General features: G+C 42.9%; 1 protein-coding gene across 1 annotated transcript in view; it reads left to right on the forward strand.

The window, feature by feature from the left end:
• Positions 1-25708, forward strand: part of ankdd1a (ankyrin repeat and death domain containing 1A) — a 278924-nt gene that overhangs the window by 91361 nt on the left and 161855 nt on the right. The window contains exons 6-7 of the mRNA XM_072564905.1: positions 2944-3042; positions 6635-6733. Coding sequence (XP_072421006.1) covers positions 2944-3042; positions 6635-6733 — 198 coding nt within the window. The remainder of the gene's footprint in view (positions 1-2943; positions 3043-6634; positions 6734-25708) is intronic.

The following is a 25708-nucleotide window of genomic DNA, read 5'->3' on the forward strand; positions in this document are numbered from 1 at the left end:
CCCTTAATTACATTATTCTTCAAAAGAAATCTACCTTAGCTTTAAAAATGTTCATTGAAGTAGAATAAACTACTTCATCTGGGCAAGCAATTGGGAGTGGTACGGTGGCCCAGTGGTTAGCACTGCTGCCTCACAGCACCAGGGTCCCAGGTTCAATTCCAACCTTGGAATACTGTGTGGAGTTTGCACATTCTCCCCGTGTCTGTGTGGGTTTCTTCCAGGTGATCTGGTTTCCTCCCACAATCCAAAGATGTGCAGGTCAGATGAATTGACCATGCTAAATTGCCCATGGTGTTAGGTGCATTAGTCAGAGGGAAGTGGGTCTGGGTGGGTTACTCTTCGGAGGGTCGGTGTGGACTTGTTGGGCCGAAGGGTCTGTTTCCTCGCTGTAGGGAATCTAATCTAATTCCATAGATTTACAACCCTCTGGGTGTAGAAGTTCCTTCTCAATTCAGTCTTCAATCTGCTCCTTTTAATCTTGAGGCTATGCCCTCTTGTCCTTGTTTCACCGGCCAGTGGAGAGGTCCTCTCTATAGAATCACTACAGTGTAGAAAACAGTTTACACTCAACAATTTACACTGACCCTCCGAAGAGTATCCCACCTAGACCCATTCCCCAACCCTATTACTTTTACATTTTCCCCTGACTAATGCACCTAACCTATACATCCCTGAATGCTATGGGCAATCTAACATGGCCAATTCACCTCGCCTGCACATCATTTGGATTGTGGGAGGAAATCTGAGCAAGTGGAGGAAACTCATGCAGACACGGGAAGAATGTGCAAACTCCACACAGATAGTCTCCCGAGGCTGGAATCGAACCCAAGTCTCTGGTGTGAGGCAGCAATGCTAACCACTGAGCCACCATGCCGCCCCTCCTTTTACCAACTGTCGGAAGCCCAAAGAACTGAAAGCTGGGTAGAAATCTTACTGCCTTTACCTGAGTGAACTGAAAAGGTAGCCCTGATCGATCTCCAGAGAAGCAACAAGGAGTCTACATCTATGCTTGTGAAATAACGCATTGTGAAAACCACTTAAGTATTGGATGTAGGTTTGCTCGCTGAGCTGAAAGGTTCATTTCCAGACGTTTTGTTACCTTTCTAGCGAAGCATGAGGTCCACTGAAGATGTTACCTAGTAAGGTAACAAAATGTCTGGAAATGAACCTTTCAGCTCAGTGAGCAAACCTACATCCAAAACCTCAACCTGAGCTACAAATCTTCTCAAAACTCGCTTAGACCATTTCGGTAATCTGATCAGTTTTGTTATTTTCTTTTATTTATCTCTGAATTATGTTTGTTTGACTGTCTTTTGTGTGAATAGGAAGCTGAAAACACACCCAATAGAGATTGTTTAGACTACTTTGTTTTTATTTTTTCTCTGCGAAAGTTATGGAAATTAAGTAAATTATTAAGCCTTTTGTTTAAGACACAAGACCATTGTCTAGAATTAATTATTCATAAAAACTGGTATTGATTTTTGAAAGGTCTGGTTAGGAACCATTGGGTAACTATTTAGGGTCTCTGAAGGTTTTAACTTTTACTAAGTTGTGAAAACAGAGGTAGAGAGGCTGATTTGGTTTAACTGTCTCTGGGTCATAACATATTGGAGATGGTCATTAGCTGGCAATTGTGTGGCAGGAGTATTACTTGCCACTTTCCACTGCAAGCCTGGATATTATCCAGATCATTTTCCATTTAGACGTAACTTGTATCTGAGAAGTTTTCTATGGTGCTGAACATTGTGCAATCATTGGCAAACATCCCCACTTCTGACCTTATGATGGAGGTAAGATGAGGATGCAGCTGAGACCATGAAGCAGCTGAGAATAGTAGGGTCCTAGGATATTATCCTGAGGAACTCCTGCAGTGATGTCCTGGAGCTAAGATGATTGACCTCCAAAATCTACAACCATCTTCCTAAGTACCAGTATGTTTCCAAATATTGGAACGTTTGGCCCGATTCCCATTGATTCAGGTCTTGCTAGGGCTCCTTGTTGCCGCTCTTGGCCAAATGTAGCCAAGGGCTAACACTCTCATATCATCTCTGGCATTCAGCTATTTTGTCTATGTTTGAACCAATGCTATAATGAGGTTAAGAGCTGGGATTCAGTGGGGAGATTATTGCTAAACAGGTGCTAATTGATAGCACTGTTAACAATACCTTCCATCACTTTACTAATGATCGAGAGTAGACCAATGGGTTGGTAGTTGGCTGGGTTAGATTTGGCGGAAGTGGGTACTGCAGATACTGGAGATTTGAGTCAAAATTAGAGTGGTATTGCAAAAGCACAGCAGGTCAGGCAGCATCCAAGAAGCAGGAAAATCGACGTTTTGGGCAAAAGCCCTTCATCAGGGTTAGATTTATTCTGCTTTTTGTGCGCAGGACACAGCTGGGCAATTTTCCATATTTTTGGTAGATGTCAAGTGTTGTAACTGTACTGGAACAGCTTGACAAGGGGTGAGGAAGGTTCTGGAGTAGAAGTCTTCAGTAATATTGTTGGGATATTGTAAGGGCCCATAGCCTATGCAGTCTCCAGTGTCTCCAAACATTTCTTGATGTGACATGGAGTGAATTGAATTGTAGGTCTGGAGGAATTACAATGATAAGGGAAGATGAAATCACACAGGTGTGAATTTTTAAATTAGTACATTAATGGAACAGCAGACATCTAGCCCAGCACAAGTGTACTAGTAATGGTGTAAATTAGGATACAAGCAGTAGAGTTTTGAATGAGCTTTTTTTTTTATAGTTGAAGATGCAGGGGTCAGTCACATGAGTGACAGAATAGTTGAGTCTAGAGGCTGCAAAAGCACATTTGCTCTTTCATTTTGAGTAATATCCTGCACCAGGACAACATCCATATTTATTTCATTTTTTATTCTGTAATGTTTATTTCAATCTGTTTCTGTTATTTTATGAAAAAGTAATCTATTTACAGATGCAACGAACAGCACTACACCTGGCAGCAAGTTATGGCAACCTCGAAGTGGTAGAATTCTTAATTGGCTCAGGCTGTGTCCATGGCTTGAAGGACAAGGTCAGTATAACAAAGGGTAAGCTTGCTAAGTTTTCAGCTTGTGTAGGGGTCTATTACACTGTTACAAAAACACCTTTTGCACAGAAAATATCCCAAGGACTCCACAGTGTAATTGCACAACTTGTAGTGAGAAAGAGGGATATCAGGATGGGTTAGCAAAAGCTTGTTCAAAGAGGTGTGTTTTAAGAGGGATCTTGAAGATGAAGCGAGAGAAAGAGAGACAGAGGGGTTTTGAGGAGGAAATAAGAAGTTTTACAGAACTCGAGGCATTGACTGTTTTTCTCGCTCCGCAGATGCTGCAAAGCCTGATGAGTTTCTCCAGCATTTTCTGAACATGAACATTAAACAAGGTGGTGGAGGTTGTGATGATGCTGTCACCTTTGTCCAGAGGGTGAGGAAGGAAAATGACCACTGTAACAGAAAATGCCAGCCTGGACTTTAATTTGGTTACTTCGATGTGGTGGAACAGATAAAGCCTGACTGGAGGAATTCAGACAGTGAAAGATTCGGGCATATGTCTGATATGACATTCAAAGTCTCTAGAGAGGAAATTGGAAATTGGACAGCAGGCACAGTCGGGTCATGGGTGACGTTTTTACGGAAGTGGGGTGTAATGTTGATTTTGAAAAAGAGGAAACCAAGACCTGATGAGAAAGAGAGTATTTACCATAGTTGTGGGTATTGTTATGAAGGTGTTGAAGTTTACTGTACCTTTAGAGAATGAAGGACTTAGCATTCACAGAGTGCTAGAAAATTTACAGTGTAACATTTGGTCCAGCAGCTAGCACTGGCTGAGTTGCTATAAGACAAAAACAAATTTGATTTTAGCCGATCAGTTTAAATTATACCCCAAACTACCGATCTCCAATCGAGTTTGAATTTAGTATATTGACAATATTAAAAACCAATGAAACAATCTGATGCTTTGGGATTATAAGACCAGGAAAAATTGAACAGTTGAGGGGAGAAGTGACAAACCACCAGCATGTACAGACTGCCTGAGGCACAGAGCTCTTAAAGGTACATTGATTTATCAATGACCTCTAAAAGAGGAATCCTAAGAAGAAAATCCCCAGAGGAAGATACAGCTGCCTAGTTTTGAAAATTGAATTTTTAGTAAATCTGAGTTGGGGGTTTTATCGGACCAGTATTTAGAGGGGGAAAGTAAAAGATAGGTTAGAGAAATGATTTGTAAGTAGTTGTTTGTTAATTATTCTCTGTTATACTTCAAGAAATAAAATGGTTAATTTTTACTTTAAATAGTTCTTGGCCTTTCTAATTTTCGTAGATTACAGCATGGGTTGAATCTTTTTTGTGTTGCTAGGTTGCTGAGGGGTTTACCCCATGTCATTGGTAGCTCAGTCATTAGCACTGCTGCCTCACAGCACCAGGGACCCAGGTTTGACTCCAGCCTTGGGCAACTGTCTGTATGGAGTTTGCACATTCTCCCTGTGTCTGCGTGGGTTTCCTCCAGGTGCACCCTTTTCCTCCCACAGTCCAAAGATGTGCCGGTCAGGTGAATTGGCCATGCTAAATTGTCCATAGTGTTATGTGCATTAGTCAGAGGGAAGTAGGTTTGGGTAGGTTACTCTTCGGAGGGTCGGTATGGACTTGTTGGGTCGAAGGGTCGAAGTGCTAATGACTGAGCTACCCATGACATGGGGTAAACCCCTCAGCAACCTAGCAACACAAAAAAGATTCAACCCATGCTGTAATCTATGAAAATTAGAAAGGCCAAGAACTATTTAAAGTAAATTTGATTGGAGGTTGGTAGTTTGGGGTATAATTTAAACTGATTGGCCAAAATCAAAGTTTTTTTTGTCTCATGGCAACTCAGCCAGTGCTAGCTGCTGGACTAAATTTATATTGTAAATTCTCCAGCATTCTCTATGCTTGCTAAGTCCTTCACTTTCTTTAAGGTACAGTACACTTCTACACCTTCATAACAATATGTTTGCCGAGCTGGGAAGTTGATTTGCTCCCTGTCTAGGTAACATCTTCAGTGCTTTGGAGCCTCCTATGAAGTGCTTTTGAGCTGTGTTTTCTGGAGTTTATTTGGTTCCGTTCCTGCTGCATCTGGTTGCCAGTTCCTGTTGTTTGTTGCAATGGTTGGTATAATGTGTTTATTGATAGAGCCCATGGATGAGTGCCATGACTCTAGAAATTCTCTGGCTGTCCTCTCTTTAGCTCGTCCTATTATCATAGTGTTGTCCTAGTCGAATTTGTGGTTCTGGTCATCTGTGTATAAGGCTACTTCGGATAACTGGTCATGGTGCTTAGTTGTTAGTTGGTGTTCATGAATGCGGATGGCTAGTTGTCTGTCTGAGTGTCCTACATAGTTTTTCATGCGGTCTTTGCATCGAATCTTGTAAACTACATGATGGGTATTGGGTCTTTTGTTCTATTGAGTTGTTGTCCGAGCATAGCTGTCGGTTTATGGGCTGTCATGAACCTGAATGGTTGGAGAAGTCTGGCTGTTGGTTCTGAGATTTTTTTATATAAGGTAGTGAGTTAGGTCGTGGCATGTCCTCATCGCGTTGTTTACCATATCAGGTAGCATTGGGCCAGGAAGATAGTCCAGTGGCCAGCTTTTCAGTGGAAATATTTGATAATTCAGAACTTGACGTTGAGCTTGGTGTTGGCATTACAACATTTCAATGTTTATGTTACCAGTAACATATCTGAGATAATTATATACACTGGTCAAACCCATTGATGTTTGTGGAGAAGTTTAAGGAGAAAAATGCTAGACTGTTTAGATGCAGCCATTCAATTTGAAAATTCTGCATGTGACAGGACAAGAAAACATGAGTGCCAATGCATTGTTGAGACTTGAATGAGAAATGGAGGCTTTTGGTGCCAGGAGTGTACTGTTTTAACAAACTGAAACAGAATATAGTTGTGTGAGTTTGCCTGTTTGTAATCCATATGATATATATGTGTGAGAATGCAGTAAAGGAGGTAGTATTATGACCTCTGTTGTGTTTCTGTGCTCAGTTCAGTGCAAAATTGAGCATGTTTTGTCCTCTAATCTTAGAGGTGAGAAATAAAACTGAGTCCCTGTCTGCCAATTCTAATGGCTATGTGAGATGCTATGGCACAATGCAAAGAATAACAAGGAGTTCCTCAGCATTCTGACCAATGCATGACCCTCAACTAATGCCACCGAAAGCAGAAATGTGAACAGAAAATGCTAGACATACTCACAGGTTGGCAGCTTTGTTCAGAGAAACAGTTAGAACCTTAGGTCAGTGGCTGTTCAGAAACTCAAAAACAAAGAATCTGCTTCCTTTTTTTGAAATGGGCTGTTCTCAAATTGGCTGCTGTATATGCTGATAAAGCAACAATTTTATTATCTCAGAACAGCACATGGGTCTCTCATGGAGAATCTGGAAAGTTCTGGCATGAATTCCAGGATTCTTATGCGGGGCAATTGAACCTATGGCTCTTTCAGAATACAAGCTCTTCTACATTTCAGAATATCTAATGACAGAAAGGTGTTGAAAGCTTATCAGATCCTAAACCAGTGTTACCATGATGCTGCAGTATCTTAAGTGTGAATGTCTAACTCAGTTTATTCTGAATTCCATAGGAACAGAACACTGCCCTTCATTTGTGTGCACGAAGTGGGCATGTTGAAGTGTTGCAGAAAATAATAGAAACTGCAGTGGATCTGGATGAAAAGAATTGGGTGAGATTTTGAAATCTAAATAGAATATCTGTTGCTAAAAATTCACATATCCAGTTTCAATGCACCTGTTCAATGACTACATTGCCCTTTCATAGAAATGTTATTTCATTCATTCATGTTAACTCTCTATACCTAAGAAAGGAGAGGAATATGGAGATCTTTGGTGGAGAATGCACTAAACCTTAAGCAAATGAAATAGCAGCATGAAGGAAAATTAATAAGATTTTGAGATCCAACCCAGAAAAGAAGAAGGTATCTGATGAGTAAAATCCTGAGTTTAGGAGCATTTGTTATAGTCCGGAGCATTGGATAATGTCTGGACGACAGCTATCCCATTTCTGTAGCACTGGGAACAATGCTGTGCACAGGTACTGCACACCTGAAGTCTTGTCTTAATCTTAGTTGAGAGGATGATTGGTCACTGTGAAGAGAAAACAATATCTTTAAATTTCTACTCTTGGTATTCTAAATGTAAGCAAGTTTGGGCAGTAAATTTAGGCAGGACCAGGCGACCCTGAATTAGGCCCTTTGCTTGTCAGTTTGGTGGACTGACCAGTGCCAGAAAGGAGTAACGTAAATGAGGATTTTCTGCATAATATTTGCTTCCTCCTGAATGCACATTATCAGCATTGAGTAGATGGGATGTTTATCTAGTTTTGCTGTGGTAGATTGGGAATTTAAAATTAAATTCGTTGGGAATTTCCTTATTAATTGATTAATTGCAGTAAACCAATATGTTAAGAAGAAAGGGCACCTCACTGGCATGCTGTGGTTGGAATTCTGCCACATTGAGTTCCACACCTGTCACCTGAGTTGGGTATCTCACTGTTTGTAACTGATGCCTGGTAATAATGAAACACTGAGTTTGCTGTACAACTAGGCAAGTCTGAGGACAGGCGACATATGCTGCAATAAACAACAGTTGAAAGTTCACAGCTATATATTAAAATCTAGTCTGATCAAGTTGCACTCAGATGTCACTGATTTCTCAGTATGCATTCATCAGCATTGCTCTTGTCCACCCAAGGTGTCATTTTGTCCTGCTGATTATACAGTCTAGGCTGCACCCTTGTTTCTAATCACTTATCCCCAGGCCTGGCTGTTTTGCCATTTAGTTACATTTATTTTGCTAAAGACACTTACAATTGAATGAATTTAACCCTTTTCAGCTTGTTCACTTTTGGCCTTTCTCTTATGCTCCACTGCCCGTAGATACTAGCCAGTTTAACATCGTAAAGGTGGTTGTGCCATCTGTACAAAAAAACACAACGGTATGGACTGTTGTCTTTTTTTTAGTCCTATAATCTCTAAATCACAAACTCTTTGAAATCTCATGTATCGTTTTGGTATGAGGAACCAAGTTGGGGAGTAAATTTAGGCAGGACCAGGCAACCCTGATTTAGGCCTTTTTCCTGTCTATCAGGTGGACTGACCAATGTCAAAAAGGAGTAATGTAAATGAAGTGTTGCGGAAAATAATACAAACTGCAGTGGATCTGGACGAAAAGAATTGGATGAGATTTTGAAATCTAAGTAAAATATCTGTTGTGAAAGTTCACATCCATTAGAACCAATACGAAATGGATGATAGTCAAAGTATGGGAGATTGTTCTCATCCATTGGTGTGTCTGTACTTTCGGATCCAACTCCACAGGTTATCCTGCTATTAGTCAATGCTACAGAATATAATACGTTCTGTATACTTGCTGGACCTTATCCTGAATGCCTATAATGTGTTTAGGCAACAATGGGTATACAGAGGAAAACTGGCCCAGAAACAGTCAGATTTTCTTAATGTCGTCCTTCACCTGTGTCTGCCACCTACAAGGAGGAACTAAGGACTGCAGATACTGAAGATCAGAGTCAAAAATTGTGGCACTGGAAAAAGCACAGGGAGAAAGTGAGGACTGCAGATTCTTGAGATCAGAGTTGAGAGTGGGGTGCTGGAAAAGCACAGCACATCAGGCAGTATCCAAGGAGCAGGAGAATCGACATTTCGAGCATAAGCTCTTCATCAGGAATCCTGCAAGGCAGAAGTATGATGGAATACTCCTCACTTGCCTGAATGGATGCAAGTTCAACAACACTGAAGAATCTTGACACCATCCAGGACTGGCTTGACTTGACAAGCATTCACTCCCTCCTATCATTAATGCTCAGCAGCAACAATGTGTACTATCTACAAGATGCATTGCAGAAAATTGCCAAAGATGCTTAGACAGCACCTTCCATTCCCACAAATAGTTTCATTTAGAAGGACAAGGGCAGCAGATACAAGGGAACACCGCATAGAACATAGAAAAGTACAGCACAGAACGGGCCCTTAGGCCCACGACGTTGTGCCGAGACTTAATCCTAATGTAAAATATAGTAACTTAACCTACGAACCCCTCAACTCACTGCTATCCATGTGCATGTCCAGCAGTCACTTAAATGTCCCCAATGACTTCGCTTCCATCACCTCAGCTGGCAATGCATTCCATGCATTCACAACTCTCTGCGTAAAGAACCTACCTCTGATGTCTCCTTTATACCTTCCCCCTAATATCTTCAAACTATGACTTCTTGTACCAGTCAATCCTGCCCTGAGGAAAAGTCTCTGGCTATTGACTCTATCTATTCCTCTCATTATTTTGTACACCTCGATCAGGTCTCCTCTCTTCCTCCTCTCCAGAGAGAAAAGCTTGAGCTTGTTCAACCTTTCTTCATATGGCAAGCCCTCCAGTCCAGGCAGCATCCTGGTAAACCTTTTTTGCACCCTCTCCAAAGCCTCTGTATCTTTCCTATAGTAGGGTGACCAGAACTGGAAACAATATTCCAATATACCACTGTCTGCAGCCACTCACCATTCTGACTTGGAAATATATTGCAGTTTATTATGGACCAGGCCAGACTCCTTCAAAACATTTCAGGAAAGTAGCCCAGACCCTCACTTTGCTAGTTGTTTTAGGCAGGTTTAATCTGGATATTCCAGGAGAGATGCAGTTTCTCAAACCACGTAGTTTTGAACAGAACAGAATTTATTTACAAGATTACCGAATGAAACAGAAGCAAAAGAGAACAGAATACTGAATAACGTAAGCTGTCTAAAAACCCAATAGATCATCCCAACTTAATGATACTGTTCCAAAAATTTGCAACAATCCCTTTTGGCACAAAAGATAAAGTCAAATACAGCATCATAACAGGATGGGTCCAGCAGCTTTTACAACTACTGTACTAAAAACAAATCAAACCAGAGAAAAGCTGAGCTGTGAGCACTGTACAAGTGTTATTTTAAAACTTGAAATTCTTTTTCCTGAGGCAGTGTCTGTTAGCAATAATCAAACTGGCCCTAAAACCCGTCCAAACCCAGACTTCTCGGAGTCTGTATCTTTTACGACCTCTCTGAAAACAAAACCAAGGACAACATAACCTTGTGAAAGGAACAACATCGTCACATGTTCGTTTGCTGCCACAAGGTTAAAATCTCGAAATTCCCTCTCTAATAACATTATAGTTCTGCCTACAGCAGATGCTGAAAAGGCAGCTCACTACCACATTTAAAAAGCATGAGGTCTGACTGGTAAGGCAGATGAACTCAGAGCTTTGGCAACTGAAATTAGATTACTTAGTGTGGAAATATGCCCTTTGGCCCAACAAGTCCACACCGGCCCTCTGAAGAGCAACCAACCCAGACCCATTCCCCTACATTTACCCCTTCACCTAACACTACGGGCAATTTAGCATGGCCAATTCACCTAACCTGCACATTTTTGGACTGTGGGAGGAAACGGGAGCACCTGGCGGAAACCCACGCAGACACGGGGAGAATGTACAAACTCCACACAGTCAGTCGCCTGAGGCGGGAATTGAACCTGGGTCTCTGGCGCTGTGCCGCCCACGAGATATTATGGCCGTAAGAGAAACATCTGAGAGAAGGGCAGCATTGGCAGTTCAATGTTCCAGACTACAGAAGCTGCAGGTGTGACAGCTGTACAAGTAAGTGAGGAGGGGGAGTTGCTTTTTCGATAAGGGTGGACATCACAATAGTGCTTAGAGAAGATATTCTCAAGGGGTCATCAAATTAGGCCATATAGTTCAAACTTAGAAACAAGAAAGAGATGGTCACTTTGTTGGGACTGTACTATTGATGGAGAAAGTGAGGACTGCAAATGCTGGAGATCAGAGCTGAAAATGTGTTGCTGGAAAAGCACAGCAGGTCAGGCAGCATCCAAGGAACAGGAGAATCGACGTTTCGGGTATCAGCCCTTCTTCAGGAATGAGGAAAGTGCATACATATAACTGCAAACATATTACACTGTACTATTGATGCCCACATAGCCAGCGGGTACTAGAGGAGCACATATGTAGAGGGTTTGCAGATGCCTGTAGGAATAATAGAGTAATATTAGTTGGAGATTTTTATTTCCCCTGCATTGACTGGGCCACATAGAGTATGAAGGCCTAGACGGGGTGAAATTTGTCAAATGTGTCCAAGAAAGTTTCCTAATCAGTATGTAGAGGGTCCTACTCGGGAGGTTGCAACACTGGACTTCTTCTTAGGAAATGAGTCAGGCACGTTACTGAAGTGTCAGGAATCTGATGAAGGGCTTTTGCCCGAAATGTCGATTTTCCTGCTCCTCGGATGCTGCCTGACCTGCTGTGCTTTTCCAGCACCACACTGATCTAAACTCTGATTTCCAGCATCTGCAGTCCTCACTTTTGCCACAGGTTAAGGTATTAAACTAAATCACGGCTGATTTTGGGGCCATTAGGCAGGATCTGACAGAGGTCATTGGGTGAGTGTACTTGAAGGAAAAGGAATGACTAGCAAATGGGAGGCTTTTAAAAGTGTGATATCAAAAGTCTAGGGACAGTTGTGTCTGTTAGAGTGAATGGAAGACTGGCAGGTTTAGAGATCCCTGTCTAACAATGGATATTGAGGCTGTGGTCAGGAAAAAGAAGAAGGCATACATTGAATATTAACTATTGGACTCAAGTGAATCCCTAGAAGTGTAGGAGCACACTTAAGAGAGAAATCAGAAGAGCAAAAAGATGTTATGAGACGGATCTAGCAGATAAGGTACTATAGTTATATTAAGTGTAAATGGGTGGCTAGGGAGAGATTAGTTCCCCTTAGAGAAAAACATGGCTGTCTGTGTGTGGAGCAACTGGAGGTGGAGGTGATTTTTAATGAATATCTCCCTCAATGTTTACTGAAGAGAGAATCATGCATGCTAAGGAAATAAGGGAACCAAAGTAATAATGTTTTGCACTGCATATATATTACCAGAGAGGAGGTATTTGCAGCTTAAAGCACGTTAATGTGGATAAATGTTGTGGTTCTGTTCGCTGAGCTGGGAATTTGTCTTGCAAACGTTTCGTCCCCTGTCTAGGTGACATCCTCAGTGCTTGGGAGCCTCCTGTGAAGCGCTTCTGTGCTGTTTCCTCCGGCATTTATAGCGGCCTGTCTCTGCCGCTTCCGGTTGTCAGTTCGAGCTGTCCGCTGTAGTGGCCGGTATATTGGGTCCAGGTTGATGTGTTTGTTGTCAAACACATCGACCTGGACCCAATATACCAGCCACTACAGCGGACAGCTCGAACTGACAACCGGAAGCGGCAGAGACAGGCCACTATAAAAGCTGGAGGAAACAGCACAGAAGTGCTTCACAGGAGGCTCCCAAGCACTGAGGATGTCACCTAGACGGGACGAAACATTTGCAAGACAAATTCCCAGCTCGGCGAACAGAACCACAACAACGAGCACCCGAGCTACAAATCTTCTACCAAACTGTGGATAAATCCCCTGGGCTTGATCAAGTCCATCCTCGGACATTGTGGGAGGCTCAGGAAGAAATGGCAGAGGGCCTTGCAGATAATTTTGCTTTATCTTTAGCCCTGGTGAAGCTCCGGAATACTGGAAGGTGGTTAATGTTGTTCCATTGTTTAAGAAAGGTAGCATGGACAAGCTACAACTACAGGCTTGTGAGCCTGACATCAATGGTAGGCAAGTTGTTGGAGAGGATACTGAGGGACAGGATCAACGAACATTTGAATCGTCAAGGTCTGATTTGGGATAGTCAGCATGGAAATATGCATGGGAAGTCATGCCTGACAAATCTTTTGGAGTTTTTTGAAGAGGTAACCAAGAGGATAGATGACAGTAGGGTAGTGGATGTTGTCTATATGGACTTTAGTAAGGCCTTTGGCAAGATCCTGCATGGCAGGCTGGTCATGAAGGTTAGGTTGCATGGGATCCAGAGATGGGGAATTATAAAATAGAAGGCACAGGTTTAAAGTGAGAGGAGAAAAATATAGGAAGGACCTGAGGGGCAACTACTTCACGCAGAAAGTGGTGCATATATGGAATGGGATGCCAGAGAAAGTGGTTGAGGCAGGTAATATAGCACCATTTAAAAAAAAACATTTGGATAGGTACATGGATGGGAAGGGTTTAAAGGGATATAGATCAAATGCGGGCTATCGGAACTAGCTGAGTGGGCACGATGGTCAGCATGGATCAGTTGGGTTGAAGGGCCTGTTTCCATCCTGTATTACTCTATGACTGTATGACTCTATAACTAGGGATGGACAATAAATCTTGTCCCACCCAGCAGCCCATCCCTCCCATGTGAATAAAACAAACATTTAATATAATTAAGCAGTCAGCAAGTTTCATGAAGGGGTAATCATACCAGACAACATTATTGGAACTCAATGAGGAGGTAACAAGCAAGATGGATAGAGGAGAACCAGTAGATAATATATTTAGATTTCCAAAGGCATTTGAAGTGGTACCAGGTATAAGGCTACTTAAGAGGAAAAGGTTTCATGGTGCTGAGGACAGTATATTAGCTTGGATAGATCAACTAACGAATAGGAGATAGAGTTGGGTAAAAAAGAGGGGTTTTTTCATGATGGCAACCTGTAACTAGTGGAGTGCCACAGCGTCAGTGCTGGGTCACAGTTATTGGTAATATATGTCAATGACTTGGATGACTTGAAGTGAATGAATCAACATCAGGTTTAAAGGGGTGGGAAGGCAAGTGGTGAGAATGACACAAGGAGTCCACAGAGGGTGACAGACAGGTTAAGTGAGTGGGCGGAACAAAGGTAATGTGGGAAAATATGAAGTTTTTTTTACAGCAGAGAGCAGCAGGAGCTGGGCGGAAGTGAGGTCGGAGCACATAGGCTGTTGGGAAGGTTAGTGAGTGCTATTTAAATAGGTGTGTTCTAGGCCCCAGGTCCTACACAGTAAGGCCTCCCTCCCGCCCTCCTTCTCTAACCTAATTAAGAGTCTTTGGCAAAGAGGCTGAGTGAGGAGATTATACCACAGTTGAAGAGAGTGAAGACATGACTGCCAAGTTGATTCAGTTTGCTGCGTGTATGATGTGGGAGGTCAGGGACACTGAATGTGTCTCCAATAGCTGTGGAAAGTGTGTACACATTTAGCTTCTGAAAGAGCATGTTGCAGCACTGAAGAAAGAACTAGGTGAGCTCAAGCTCATTCGAGAGAACGAGAATTTTCTGGACAGGACCATGATGCTGAGCATACCAGAAGAGAAGGAAATGACGAAGAGGAACAAAGAGATGCTTCAAGTACAAGAGACACAGGTGGAAGTACCTCTTGTGAACAGGTTGAATCTCTTGGAAACTGTTGAGACAGACGACAATGCTAGTCGGAGAGACGGGCAGGTTCGCCAATAGAAAATTGGCATGGAGGCAGAGCTGAGGAGCTTGACATCATGCAGAGCCATGGTAGTAGGGGACTCAATAGTGAGAGGGACTGAAAGGGGCTTCTGCGGCAACAGGCGGGATTTGAGGATGGTGTGTTGCCTTCCTGGTGCCAGGATCCAGGATGTCATCGACAGAGTGCAGGGAATCCTCTAGAGCGAAGATGAAGAGCCAGAGGTGCTGGTGCATGTCAGCACAAATTACATTGGAAAGAAGAGGAGGGGCATTCTACAGTGGGACTTCAGAGAACTCAGAAGAAGGCTGAAAAGCACGACCTCTAGGGTGGTTATCTCTGGTTTGCCTTCAGTTTCTCGGGCTGGAGAGGGTGGGAATAGGGAGATAATGGACTTGAATGTGTGGCTGAGTAACTGGTGCAGGAAGCAAGGATTTAAATTCTTGGATCACTGGGGTATGTTTTGCAGTAAGGATAAATTATATAAGATGGAAGGGTTGCACTTAATAGGTGGGGGACCAGCATTCTTGGCAGGCAGGTTTGTCACTGCAGCACAGGCGTGTTTAAATTAAGTAGTTGGGGGGGAGGGGACAAACTAGAAATTTAAAGGAAGTTAAAGAGAAAGTGAGAATAAGAGAAATTAAGAAAGGCAACAGAATCAATGGAGTAGAAAACTCAAGAAGGGATCATACAGTATGGTCAAGTGAAATAGGGGTTTATAGGAAGGGTGAGGGAGTAGCATAAAGCATAAGAAATAAGGTGGATGAGCTTGAGGCTCAGTTGGAAATTGGCAGGGACGATGTCGTGGGGATAACTGAGACGTGGCTTCAAGTGGACAGGGCCAGGGAAATGAATATTCAAGGCTATACGTGCTATCAAAAGGACAGATTGACGGGCAGAGGGGGTGGAGTAGCCCTGTTGATGAGGAATGCTATTCAGTTTCTTGCGAGGGGGGGGGGGGACATTGAATCAGGCGATGTAGAGTCAGTATGGATAGAGCTGAGAAACTCTAAGGGTAGAAAGACCCTAATGAGAGTTATCTACAGGCCCCCAAACAGTAGTCTGGATGTAGGGTGTAAGTTGAATAAGGAACTGAAATTGGCCTGTTTCAAAGGTATTACTGCAATTATTATGGGGGATTTCAATATGCAGGTAGACTGGGAGAATCAGGATGGTACTGGACCCCAAGAAAGGGAATTTGTGGAGCGCCTCCGTGATGGATTCTTAGAACAGCTCCCAGGGAGAAGGCAATTCTAGTGTTGTGCAACAAACCGGATTTGATCAGGGACCTCAAAGTAAAGGATGAAAACTTATAATATGGCCATTAGGAGGTAGTAATCATAATATGATAAGTTTTGATCTGCAGTTTGAGAGGGATAAGGGAGAATCGGGAGTGTCAGTATTGCAGTTGAACAAAGGAAATTATGGAGCTATGAGGGAGGAGCTGGCCAAAGTTCAATGGTGCAATACCCTAGCAGGGATGGCAGTGGAACAACAATGGCAGGTATTTCTGGATACAATGCAGAAGGCGCAGGATCGGTTCATTCCAAAGAGGAAGTAAGATCCGAAGGGTAGGTAGGGGCGGCCATGGCTGACGAGGGAAGTTAAGGACTGTATAAAGATAAAAGAGAAGATGTATAACATAGCAAAGATGAGCAGGAAGCCGGAGGACTGGGAAACCTTTAAAGAGCAACAGAAGAAAACTAAAACAGGAGAAAAAAAATGAAGTACGAAGGCAAATTGGCCAAAAATATAAAGGAGGATAACAAAAGCTTTTTTAGGTACGTGAAAAGAAATGGTTAAGACTAAAATTGGGCCCTTGAAGACAGAAATGGATGAATTTATTATGGGAGACAAGGAAATGGCAGAAGAGTTGAATAGGTACTTTGGATCTGTCTTCACTGGGGAAGACACAAACAACCTCCCAGATGTAATAACGGCTGAAGTACCTAGGATAATGGATGAACTGAAGGGAACTTATATTAAGCAGGAAATGGTGTTGGATAGACTGTTAAGTCTGAAGGCTGCTAAGTCCCCAGGACCTGATGGTCTACATCCCAGGGTATTTGAGGAGGTGGCACTAGAAATCGTGGACACATTGGTAATCATTTTCCAATGTTCTATTGATTCAGGATCAGTTCCTACGGATTCGAGGGTGGCTAATGTTGTCCCACATTTCAAGAAGGGAGGGAGAAAACATGGAATTTTAGACCGGTTAGCCTGACGTAAGTGGTGGGAAAGATGTTGGATACAATTATAAAAGATGAAATTATGACTCATTTGAATAGCAGTAACAGGACAGGTCAGAGTCGGCATGGATTTACGAAGGGGAAATCGTGCTTGACTAATCTTCTGGAATTTTTTGAGGATGTAACTATGAAGATGGACAAGGGAGAGTCAGTGGATGTAGTGTATCTGGATTTTCAGAAAGCCTTTGATAAGGTCTCTCATAGGAGATTAATGAGCAAAATTAGGGCACATGGTATTGGGGGCAAGGTACTGACTTGAATTGAAAATTGGCTGACTGACGGGAAGCAAAGAGTAGTAATAAACGGGCCCCTTTCAGAATGGCAGGCGGTGACTAGTGGGTTACCACAAGGTTTGGTGCTGGGCCTGCAGCTGTTTACAATATACATCAATGATATAGATGAAGGCATTAAAAGTAATATTAGCAAATTGCTGATGACACAAAGCTGGGTGGCAGGGTGAAATGTGAGGAGGATGTTATGAGAATACAGGGTGACTTGGACAGGCTAGGTGAGTGGACAGTTGCATGGCAAATTCAGTTTAATGTGGATAAATGTGTGGTTCTCCAATTTGGTGGTAAGAACTGGAGTCAAGTTAGGTGAGGGGGAAGTATAACGAGATCTAGGTATTCTTGTACATCAGTCAATGAAAGCAAGCATTCAGGTACTGCAGGCAGTGAAGAAGGCTAATAGCATATTGGCCTTCATAACAAGAGGAGTTGAGTATAGGAGCAAAGAGGTCCTTCTGCAACTGTACAGGGCCCTGGTGAGACCGCACCAGGAGTATTGCATGCAGGTTTGGTCTCCAAATTTGAGGAAGGACATTCTGGCTATTGAGTGAGTGCAGCGTAGGATCACAGGGTCAATTCCTGGAATAGCGGGACTATCAAAAGTTGAAAGATTGGAGCGACTGGGCTTGTATACACTTGAGTTTAGAAGGATGAGAGGGGATCTGATTGAGATGTATAAAATTATTAATGGATTGGACACTCTGGAGGCAGGAAGCATATGTTGGGTTAGTTCAGAACCAGAGGTCACAGTTTAAAAATAAGGAGTAGGCCATTTAGAACAGAGTTGAGGAGAAACTTCTTCACCCAGAGAGTGGTGGGTGTGTGGAATGCTCTGCCCCACAAGGCAGTGGAGGCCAAGTCTCTGATACTTTCAAGAAAGAGTTGGATAGAGCTCTTAGAGATAGTAGAATCAAGGGTTATGGGATAAAGCAGGAACAGGATACTGATCGTGGATGATCAGCCATGATCATAATGAATAGTGGTGCTGGTTCGAAGGGACGAGTGGCCTTATCCTGCACCTATTGTCTATTGTCCAATGTCTATCGTCCATTTTGACAGGAAGAATAGAAGAGCTGAATATTATTTAAATGGAGAAAGTCTGCAGAAAGCTACAGCACAGGGGGTTGGCGGGCAGCCAAGTTCAGCAGGTGTTAGGCAAAGAAAATGGAATGTTGACCCTTATTTCAAAGGGAATGGTTCATCAGGCTACAGCTGGATTGCTATAAACAGTTTTGGGCCTAATGTTATACTGATAGTGGAGGCAGTTCATTGAACATTAACTAGGCTGGGGTGAAATGTAGGGGAATGGGTTGGTTGTGCTTCGGCGGGTCGGTGTGGACTTGTTGGGCCGAAGGGCCTGTTTCCACACGGTAAGTAATCTAATCTAATCTAATCTAGGCTGATCCTGGTTGTGCAGCCATAGAACAGAGAACAGTATGCATAAGTCAGGGGTAAATGTAGAGTAATCGCATAGGGGAATGGGTCGGTGTGGACTTGTTGGGTCAAGTGGCCTTTTTCCACACTTTAAGGATTCTATGAAAATAAAAGTACAGGCCCTTCAGCCCAGGATGTTGTGCTGAGCATTTATCTTCATCGAACATCAACCTAACCTACACACCCCTCAGTTTACTGCTATCCATATGCTTGTCCAGCGGTCACTTAATGTCTCTAATGTCTCAGAGTCTATGACTACTGCTGGCAGTGCATTCCATGCATCCACTACTTTCTGCGTAAAGAACCTACCTCTGACATCTCCCCTACACAATCCTCCAATCACCTTAAAATCATGACCCCTTATGACAGCCAATTCTGCCTGGGGAAAAGTCTTTGGCTATCTACTCTATCTATGCCTCTCATTAAGTACACCTCTATCAAGTCACCTCTCTTCCATTTTGTCTCCAGTGTGAGAAGCCCCAGCTCACTCAACCTCTCTTCATAGGACAAGCCCTCCAATCCAAGTAGCATACTGGTAAATCTCCTCTGCACTCTCTCTAAAGCATCTACATCCTTCCTATAATGAGATGACCAGAACTGGACACACTATTCCAAGTGTGGTCTAACCAGGATTTTATAGAGTTACAGCAAAATCTCGTGGCTCTTAAACTCAATCCACCTGTTAATGAAAGCCAACCCACCATATGCTTTCTTATCAACCCTGCCAACTTGGGTGGCAACTTTGAAGGATCTATGTATGTGGACCCCAAGATCCCGCTGTTCCTCCATACTGCCAAGAATCCTGTCTTTAACCCTGTATTCAGCATTCAAATTCCACCTTCCAAAATGAATCACTTTGCTGCTCACCCTCCTCCTTCAGAATTTTGTCAAGTCAATCAGAGACTAGTGAGAATGGGTCATGTCATCAACTAGCCACAAACTGGGACAAAGTGAGATCTGCAGATGCTGCCTGACCTGCTGTGCTTGGGTGCAAGATCCTGGGTGCAAGTCCATAGCTCCTTGAAAATGGCAACACAGTGGATGAGGTAGTAAGAAGGTGTATGGTATGCTTACCTTCATCGTTTGGAGTATAAAAATTGCTAAGTCATGTTGCAGCTGTATAAAACTTTAGGCAACATTTGGTGGAGTGTGATCTGTTCAAGTTGCCACACAATAGGAACGATGTGGAGACTTTGGTGAGGATGCAAAAGAGATCTTTCAGGATGTTGCCTGGATTGGATTTATTAACTAAAATTGAAGTTGGACAAACTTAGATTGTTTTTGCTAGAATGGCAGACTGAGGGCAACCTGATTGTAGTGAAGAGGGAGGTGGCATGGATCAGTGTGATACTAGGCACGTGGACACACAAAATGGCTGCTGAGCCATCAGTTGGCCAACTTGACACACAAGATGGCTGCTGGATCACAATATGGAGAGAAACAGCAGAGCAGGTACTGACACTGCCTGGAGGCACCAGAATACCAGCACAATGCACTCATAACCCAGTTGATTAGTTTAAGGCAGGTGGGGGAGAGAATGAATGTGAGTAGTGAACACTGCCTGCTGTAGTATCTGGGTCCAGTCAACACCTCTTATTGAAAGGCTAACAACTTGCTACAGACTCAATATGAAATGCTAATAACCAGGGCTGCAGTAATTGTCCTCCTTAGGAAGAGCGATTAGCACCCATTATTACAGCAGTGGATTTCCGTACAGATATTTAAACTGACAAAGGCTGCGCTGAAACTGACAAAGATTGTTTCGAAACTATCAATGATTCTGCAATGATTGCCATAAACAAACCATGTTACAGAGACAATAATCTCATCACTGGCCTATTGTATCACAAGAAGGACAGAAGGTCTGTTACCGAGCGGCGACAGGATTTGCTTTCCTATTGAAGAGCACTTACACAGATATCCCAGACTTCCCAAAACTGTTTGCAGTCGGGACAATTGTGCCCCTTACTGTATTATGCCCTAGCAGGGGACATATTCGGAGAAGGATAGTGACCCGCTCCATATGTCAGGAATTCTGTGCTGACTGGCAGGCTGCGATCACTTTGGGGTCATCACTGGGATATGGATTTTTGAGATCTCTACCTTTGGGGGGCACAGCAGGAGTCGTCAGTGCTGAAAACCAAAATTATCTTGTATGTGGCCTGACTATCCTAGGCATCAGTACCTCGAAAGCTCTGGAAGCAATTAACACAGAGCTAGCTGAACTCAGACTCTATACACAGCAGACATGTTATGCAGTGGATTATCAGTTAGCACAGCAAGGGGGAGTTTGTACAATTATTGGTGGCAGTTGTATTACCCATGTTATTGATGCCTCTTATAATATTACAGAAGCCATCAAGAATATCTGAGACCGGCTAGACAGTTTTCAACAGGGAATCACAATTACAGACAGCTGGCTAAATTGGTTGCTAGGTAAATCTTGGGAACCCTATTTGGCATACGGGATAGTTTTCCTCATTGCACTCAAGCTGGTATTATGCATGGGCCTCTGATGTTTAAAGCTTGGCTGTAAGGCGCTATTGATAAGAACTGTACCAGCAGCGAGTGTCACCATGGAAGAGCCCCCAGTGAAATTAGCACTCCATGAAACCTCCTGGAAGGGGTAGCTCCTAGAGATGACCTACCTCTACGTTTAAATTGGGTGGTTTGCGGGTGATCTCCGAAATCGCCTCCTTGACCACAAAGGCACAAAGGGGGGAGTGAAGAGGGAGATGGCATGGGGCAGGGTGATACTAGGTACATGGACACACAAGATGGCTGCTGAACCATCAGTTGGCCAACTTGACACACAAGATGGCCACTGGATCACAATATGGAGAGAAACAGCAGAGTAGATACAGACACGGCCTGGGGCCACCAGAATGCCAGCAAAATGCACTCAAAACCCAGTTGATTAATTTAAGGCAGATAGGGGAGAGAATACACATGAGTAACGAACATTGCCTGCTGAAGTGTCTGGATCCAGGCAACACCTCTTTTTGTCATGCTAACAGCTTGGTACAGACTCAATACACAATGCTAATAGCCAGGGCTGCAGTAATCGTCCTCTTTCAGTTACTGCAGCAATGGATTTCCGTGCAGACATTGACACTGACAATGTCTACACTGAAACTGACAATTACCATGTGGAAATTAACAAAGGCTGCGCTGGAACTGACAAATACTGTATCAAAATTATCAAAGATTCTGCAATGATTGCCATAAACAAACAATGTTACAGAAGCAATAATCTCATCACTGACCTATTGTATCACAGGATGTATAAAAGTTTCTTAACTTGTGTTCCGGATTGAGAGAAGACTCGCAGCTGACCCCACTGTGTTGGTGTCTTTCTCTCCCCGGAGCTCCTTGTGCAACAAACTCTGTCATTGAACCCCTGTGCTATACAATTCTATTTTTTTTATTATGTTGGAGGAGATAATTATTCACTGGTAAGCCTATGGAATCCACCAGCTCAGGAAGTGGTTGAGGCCAAAGTATTGACTTTTCGAGAGGACTTAGATATAGCTTTTCTGGCTAAAGGGATCGAGGAATATGGGGGAAGGGTAGGATTAGGGTGTTGAACTTGATGATCAACCATGATTACAATGAGTGGTGGAGCCGGTTTGAGGATTCTGTTGGACAACTTCTGCTCCTAATTTCTACTTTTCTGTTTCTAATTGGCCAGGTTGGATTTGTCCTGCTTTTTGTGTACAGGACATACCTGCACAGTTTTCCACATTGTAAGGTAGATGCCAGTGTTGAAGCTTTACTGGAACATCTTGGCTAAGGATGTTACAAAATCTGGAGCTCAAGTCTTAACAGTTGTATTGCCTGAAGACTGGCATTTGTGATGCTAGGGAAACCTGGAAGATGCTGAGATGGATGATCCACTCAGCATTTTTGGCTGAAAATTGTTGGAAATCTTTCACCATTATCTGTTGCAGTATGTGCTAGACTCCCCATTCCTTCTCCAGGGCCTTATTTAATTGTCCACTAATTTCACGACTTAATCTGGCAGGACTGCAGAATGTAGAGCTGTTCCATTTATTGTGGAATCACTTAACCCTGTCTAGTATATGCTGCTTCTTCTGTTTGGAATGCAAGTAGTTCTCTGTTTTTTTGCCTCACCAAGTTGACACTTTTTGGTATGCCTGGTGCTTCTCCTTACATGTTATCTTCATTGAACCAGGGTTGATTCCTTATCTTGATGGTAGTGACAGATTGCAGACCAGAAGGTTCCAGATTGTGTTGGAGTACAATTTAGATGTGGCTGATGGCGAACAGCATCTCCTGGATGCTCAGCTTTGATTTGCTAGTCTGTTTGTAATTTGTCCCATTTAGCATGGTGAAATGCCATACAACACAATGCAAGGTATTCTCAATGTGCAGACAGGGCTATATGTTCATAAAGTTACTCCTCTTGATACTGTCGTGGACAGATGCATCTGCAGCAGGTGGATTGATGAGTATGAGTTTAGATTTATGTTTTTGTTTGTTGTTTCCCTCACCACTTACTGCAGACCGTCTAACACCTATGTCCTTGAGGACCTGACCAGCTTGATCAGACAAGCTGCTGGCAAACTACTCTTGGTGTTATGGAAACTCCTATCTAAAGTGTGTTTTGCACCATTGTCACACTGAGTTTCTCTCAACATGGTGGAGTATGGGTTTGTTGAGAGCAAGAGGAGAAAGTCACAAAGTCATCAGCTGGATGTTTCCTATACCATGTTTAATCTGATGCCATGACACATCATGGACACCAGAGTCAGTGTTAAGGACTCCAAGGGCGCTTCCTTCATGATAGCTTAGTGGTCCTCTTAGTGGCACAGACATACTCAGGGATGGGGTGATGGTGTTTGAGATGTGTGTAAGGTATCACTCCATGAGTATGACTATGTCGCATGACTAGTCTGTGAGACAGCTATCCCAATTTTGTCACTAGCCTTCAGATGTTAGTAAGGAGGACTCTGTAAGGTTGGAAGGTCACATCAGCCATGATCTCATTGAATGGTGGATTCAATTGATGAGCTGAATGGCTTGCTTCTGCTCCTATGCCTTATGGTCTTATAGCCTTACGATCTAATCATTATTACCTCATAATGTGCTACAAACTTCAGGCAAAAGCTCTTTATTCAGGTGTCAGCTTCATCATTACTTTATTTCTAATCTAGGTACCTCAGTCCATTCTGTTCTTACCTCTATCTTCATGTCATGTATGATCTTCTCCTAAACCTCTTTAGTCACTCCATGCAGCTGCTTGCAAAACTCTCTCACAAATGATTTAACTCTCTCTTACAAATTCTATTTCATTGCTACTGATCATGATGTCCACTGTAAATCTCAATGTCCTCCCTGTCATTAGCTCAAAGGGAATTAATCTACTGGGTGTTTCCATGAATTCCATTAAGATATTAGAATATCCCTAGACACAGACTTCAACAATACTATGGCATAAAATTTACTCCAGTGCAGATTACTCAGGCCAAATAGTTTGCCTCTGTGCCACATATCCCATGTAGATTGTTTAATGTGGAGAATTGAGAGATCGTCCAATTTGGAACAAAGAAAGCTTATTCAGAGTAACTTTTGAATGGTTTAAAGACAGATATGAGGGATTGAATGGCTAGCTCCTATTTCAGTGCAAATAAATACAGCCAGATGCACACCTTGTACTCTGCAATTTCTGTGCTTCCTACATATGAATGCAGGCTGTAGGCATGTTTTCAACTGAGGTGCTGAAAGGCATTTATTTAAGCACTAAATAAGCAGCACTATGCATACCTAAATATAAGGTGTTAACCTGGTAAAAATACTGAACAGTACTACTTGTAAGCCAAATAGTATAAACAATAAGTGATGGACAGAGCTTAGTGATCCCACAACCAATAGATCAAAACTAAGCTGTGCCATCCGGTCACATCCAGTCATGATGGTGGTGGACAATTAAACAACTCACTGGAAGAATAAGCTCCACAAATATCCCCATCCTCAATGACGGAAGAGCTGAACACACAAGTGCAAAAGATAAGGCTGAAATATTGTCAGTAATTTTCAGCCAGAAGTGCCGTGTGGATAACCAATGCAACCTTCTCCAGTGGTCCCCAGCTTCACAAATATCAGTCTTCAGCCAGTTCAACTTATTCCATGTGATATGAAGAAATGGTTAGAGGCACTGGACAGACCAAAAGTTATGGACCCCGACAACATTCCAGCAATAGTACAGAAGACTTGTGCTCCAGAACTTGCTGCTCCCCTAGCCAAGCTGTTCTAGTACAGTTACACAGTCCTTTACTCAGAGAATAGTAGGGGCATGCAACAATTGTAGACTCGCCACTTTATGGGAATTTAAATGGTCATTGGATAGGCATACGAAATAGAATGGGATAGTGTAGATTAGATGGGTTTCAGATTGGTTTCACTGGGCGATGCAACATCGAGAGCCGAAGGGTCTGTACTGTGCTGTAATGTTCTATGTTCTACGTTCTATACCACTGGTGTTTACCTGACAAGGTGGAAAATTGCCCAGGTATGCCTTGTACACAAAAAGCAACTCAGCTAATTATCATCCCATCAGTCTGCCTAGGTAAAGCGATGGATAATTTCAGCAAGCATTAGCTGCTCAGCAATAACCTGTTACTGATACTCAGTTGAGTTCCACCAGGGCCATGAAGTTCCTGACCTCATTACAACCTCAGTTCAAATTATGGACAAAAAAGCTGAATTCCAGACGTGAGGTGAGATTCAATTGAATGTGGCATCAAGAGGCCCTTGCAAAACTGGAATTAATGGGTATCACAGCAAACTCTCCGCTGGTTGGAGTGAACACTGGCACAAAGGAACACGATTGTGGTTGTTGGAAGTCGGTCATTTCAGCTCATGGACATCTCTGCAAGTGTTCATCAGGGTAGTGTCCTTGGCCCAACCATCTTTAGCTACTTCATCAATGATTTTCCCTCCACCATAAGGTCAGAAGTAGGGTGTTTGCTGATGATTGCACAATATTCAGCACCATTTACGACTCCTCAGATGTTGAAGCAGTTCAAGTTTGGTGCAAAAGATCTGGACAATACCCAGGCTTGGGCTGACAAGTGGCAAGTAACATTAGCACCATATAAATGCCAGACAATGACCATCTCCAACAGTAGACAATCTAACTACTATTCAATAGTGATACCATTACTGAATCCCCCACCATCAATATCCTTGACCATAAATTCAATTGGAAGTGCACAGTGGTTACAAGAGCAAGTCAGAGGCGAGAAATACTGCATCAAGTAATTCATCTCCTGACTCTCCCAAAGCTTGTCCACCATATATCATGAGTGTGATGG

This window comes from Chiloscyllium punctatum, chromosome 48 (genome assembly GCF_047496795.1).
Source record: "Chiloscyllium punctatum isolate Juve2018m chromosome 48, sChiPun1.3, whole genome shotgun sequence".
Taxonomy (NCBI): Eukaryota; Metazoa; Chordata; class Chondrichthyes; order Orectolobiformes; family Hemiscylliidae; genus Chiloscyllium; species Chiloscyllium punctatum.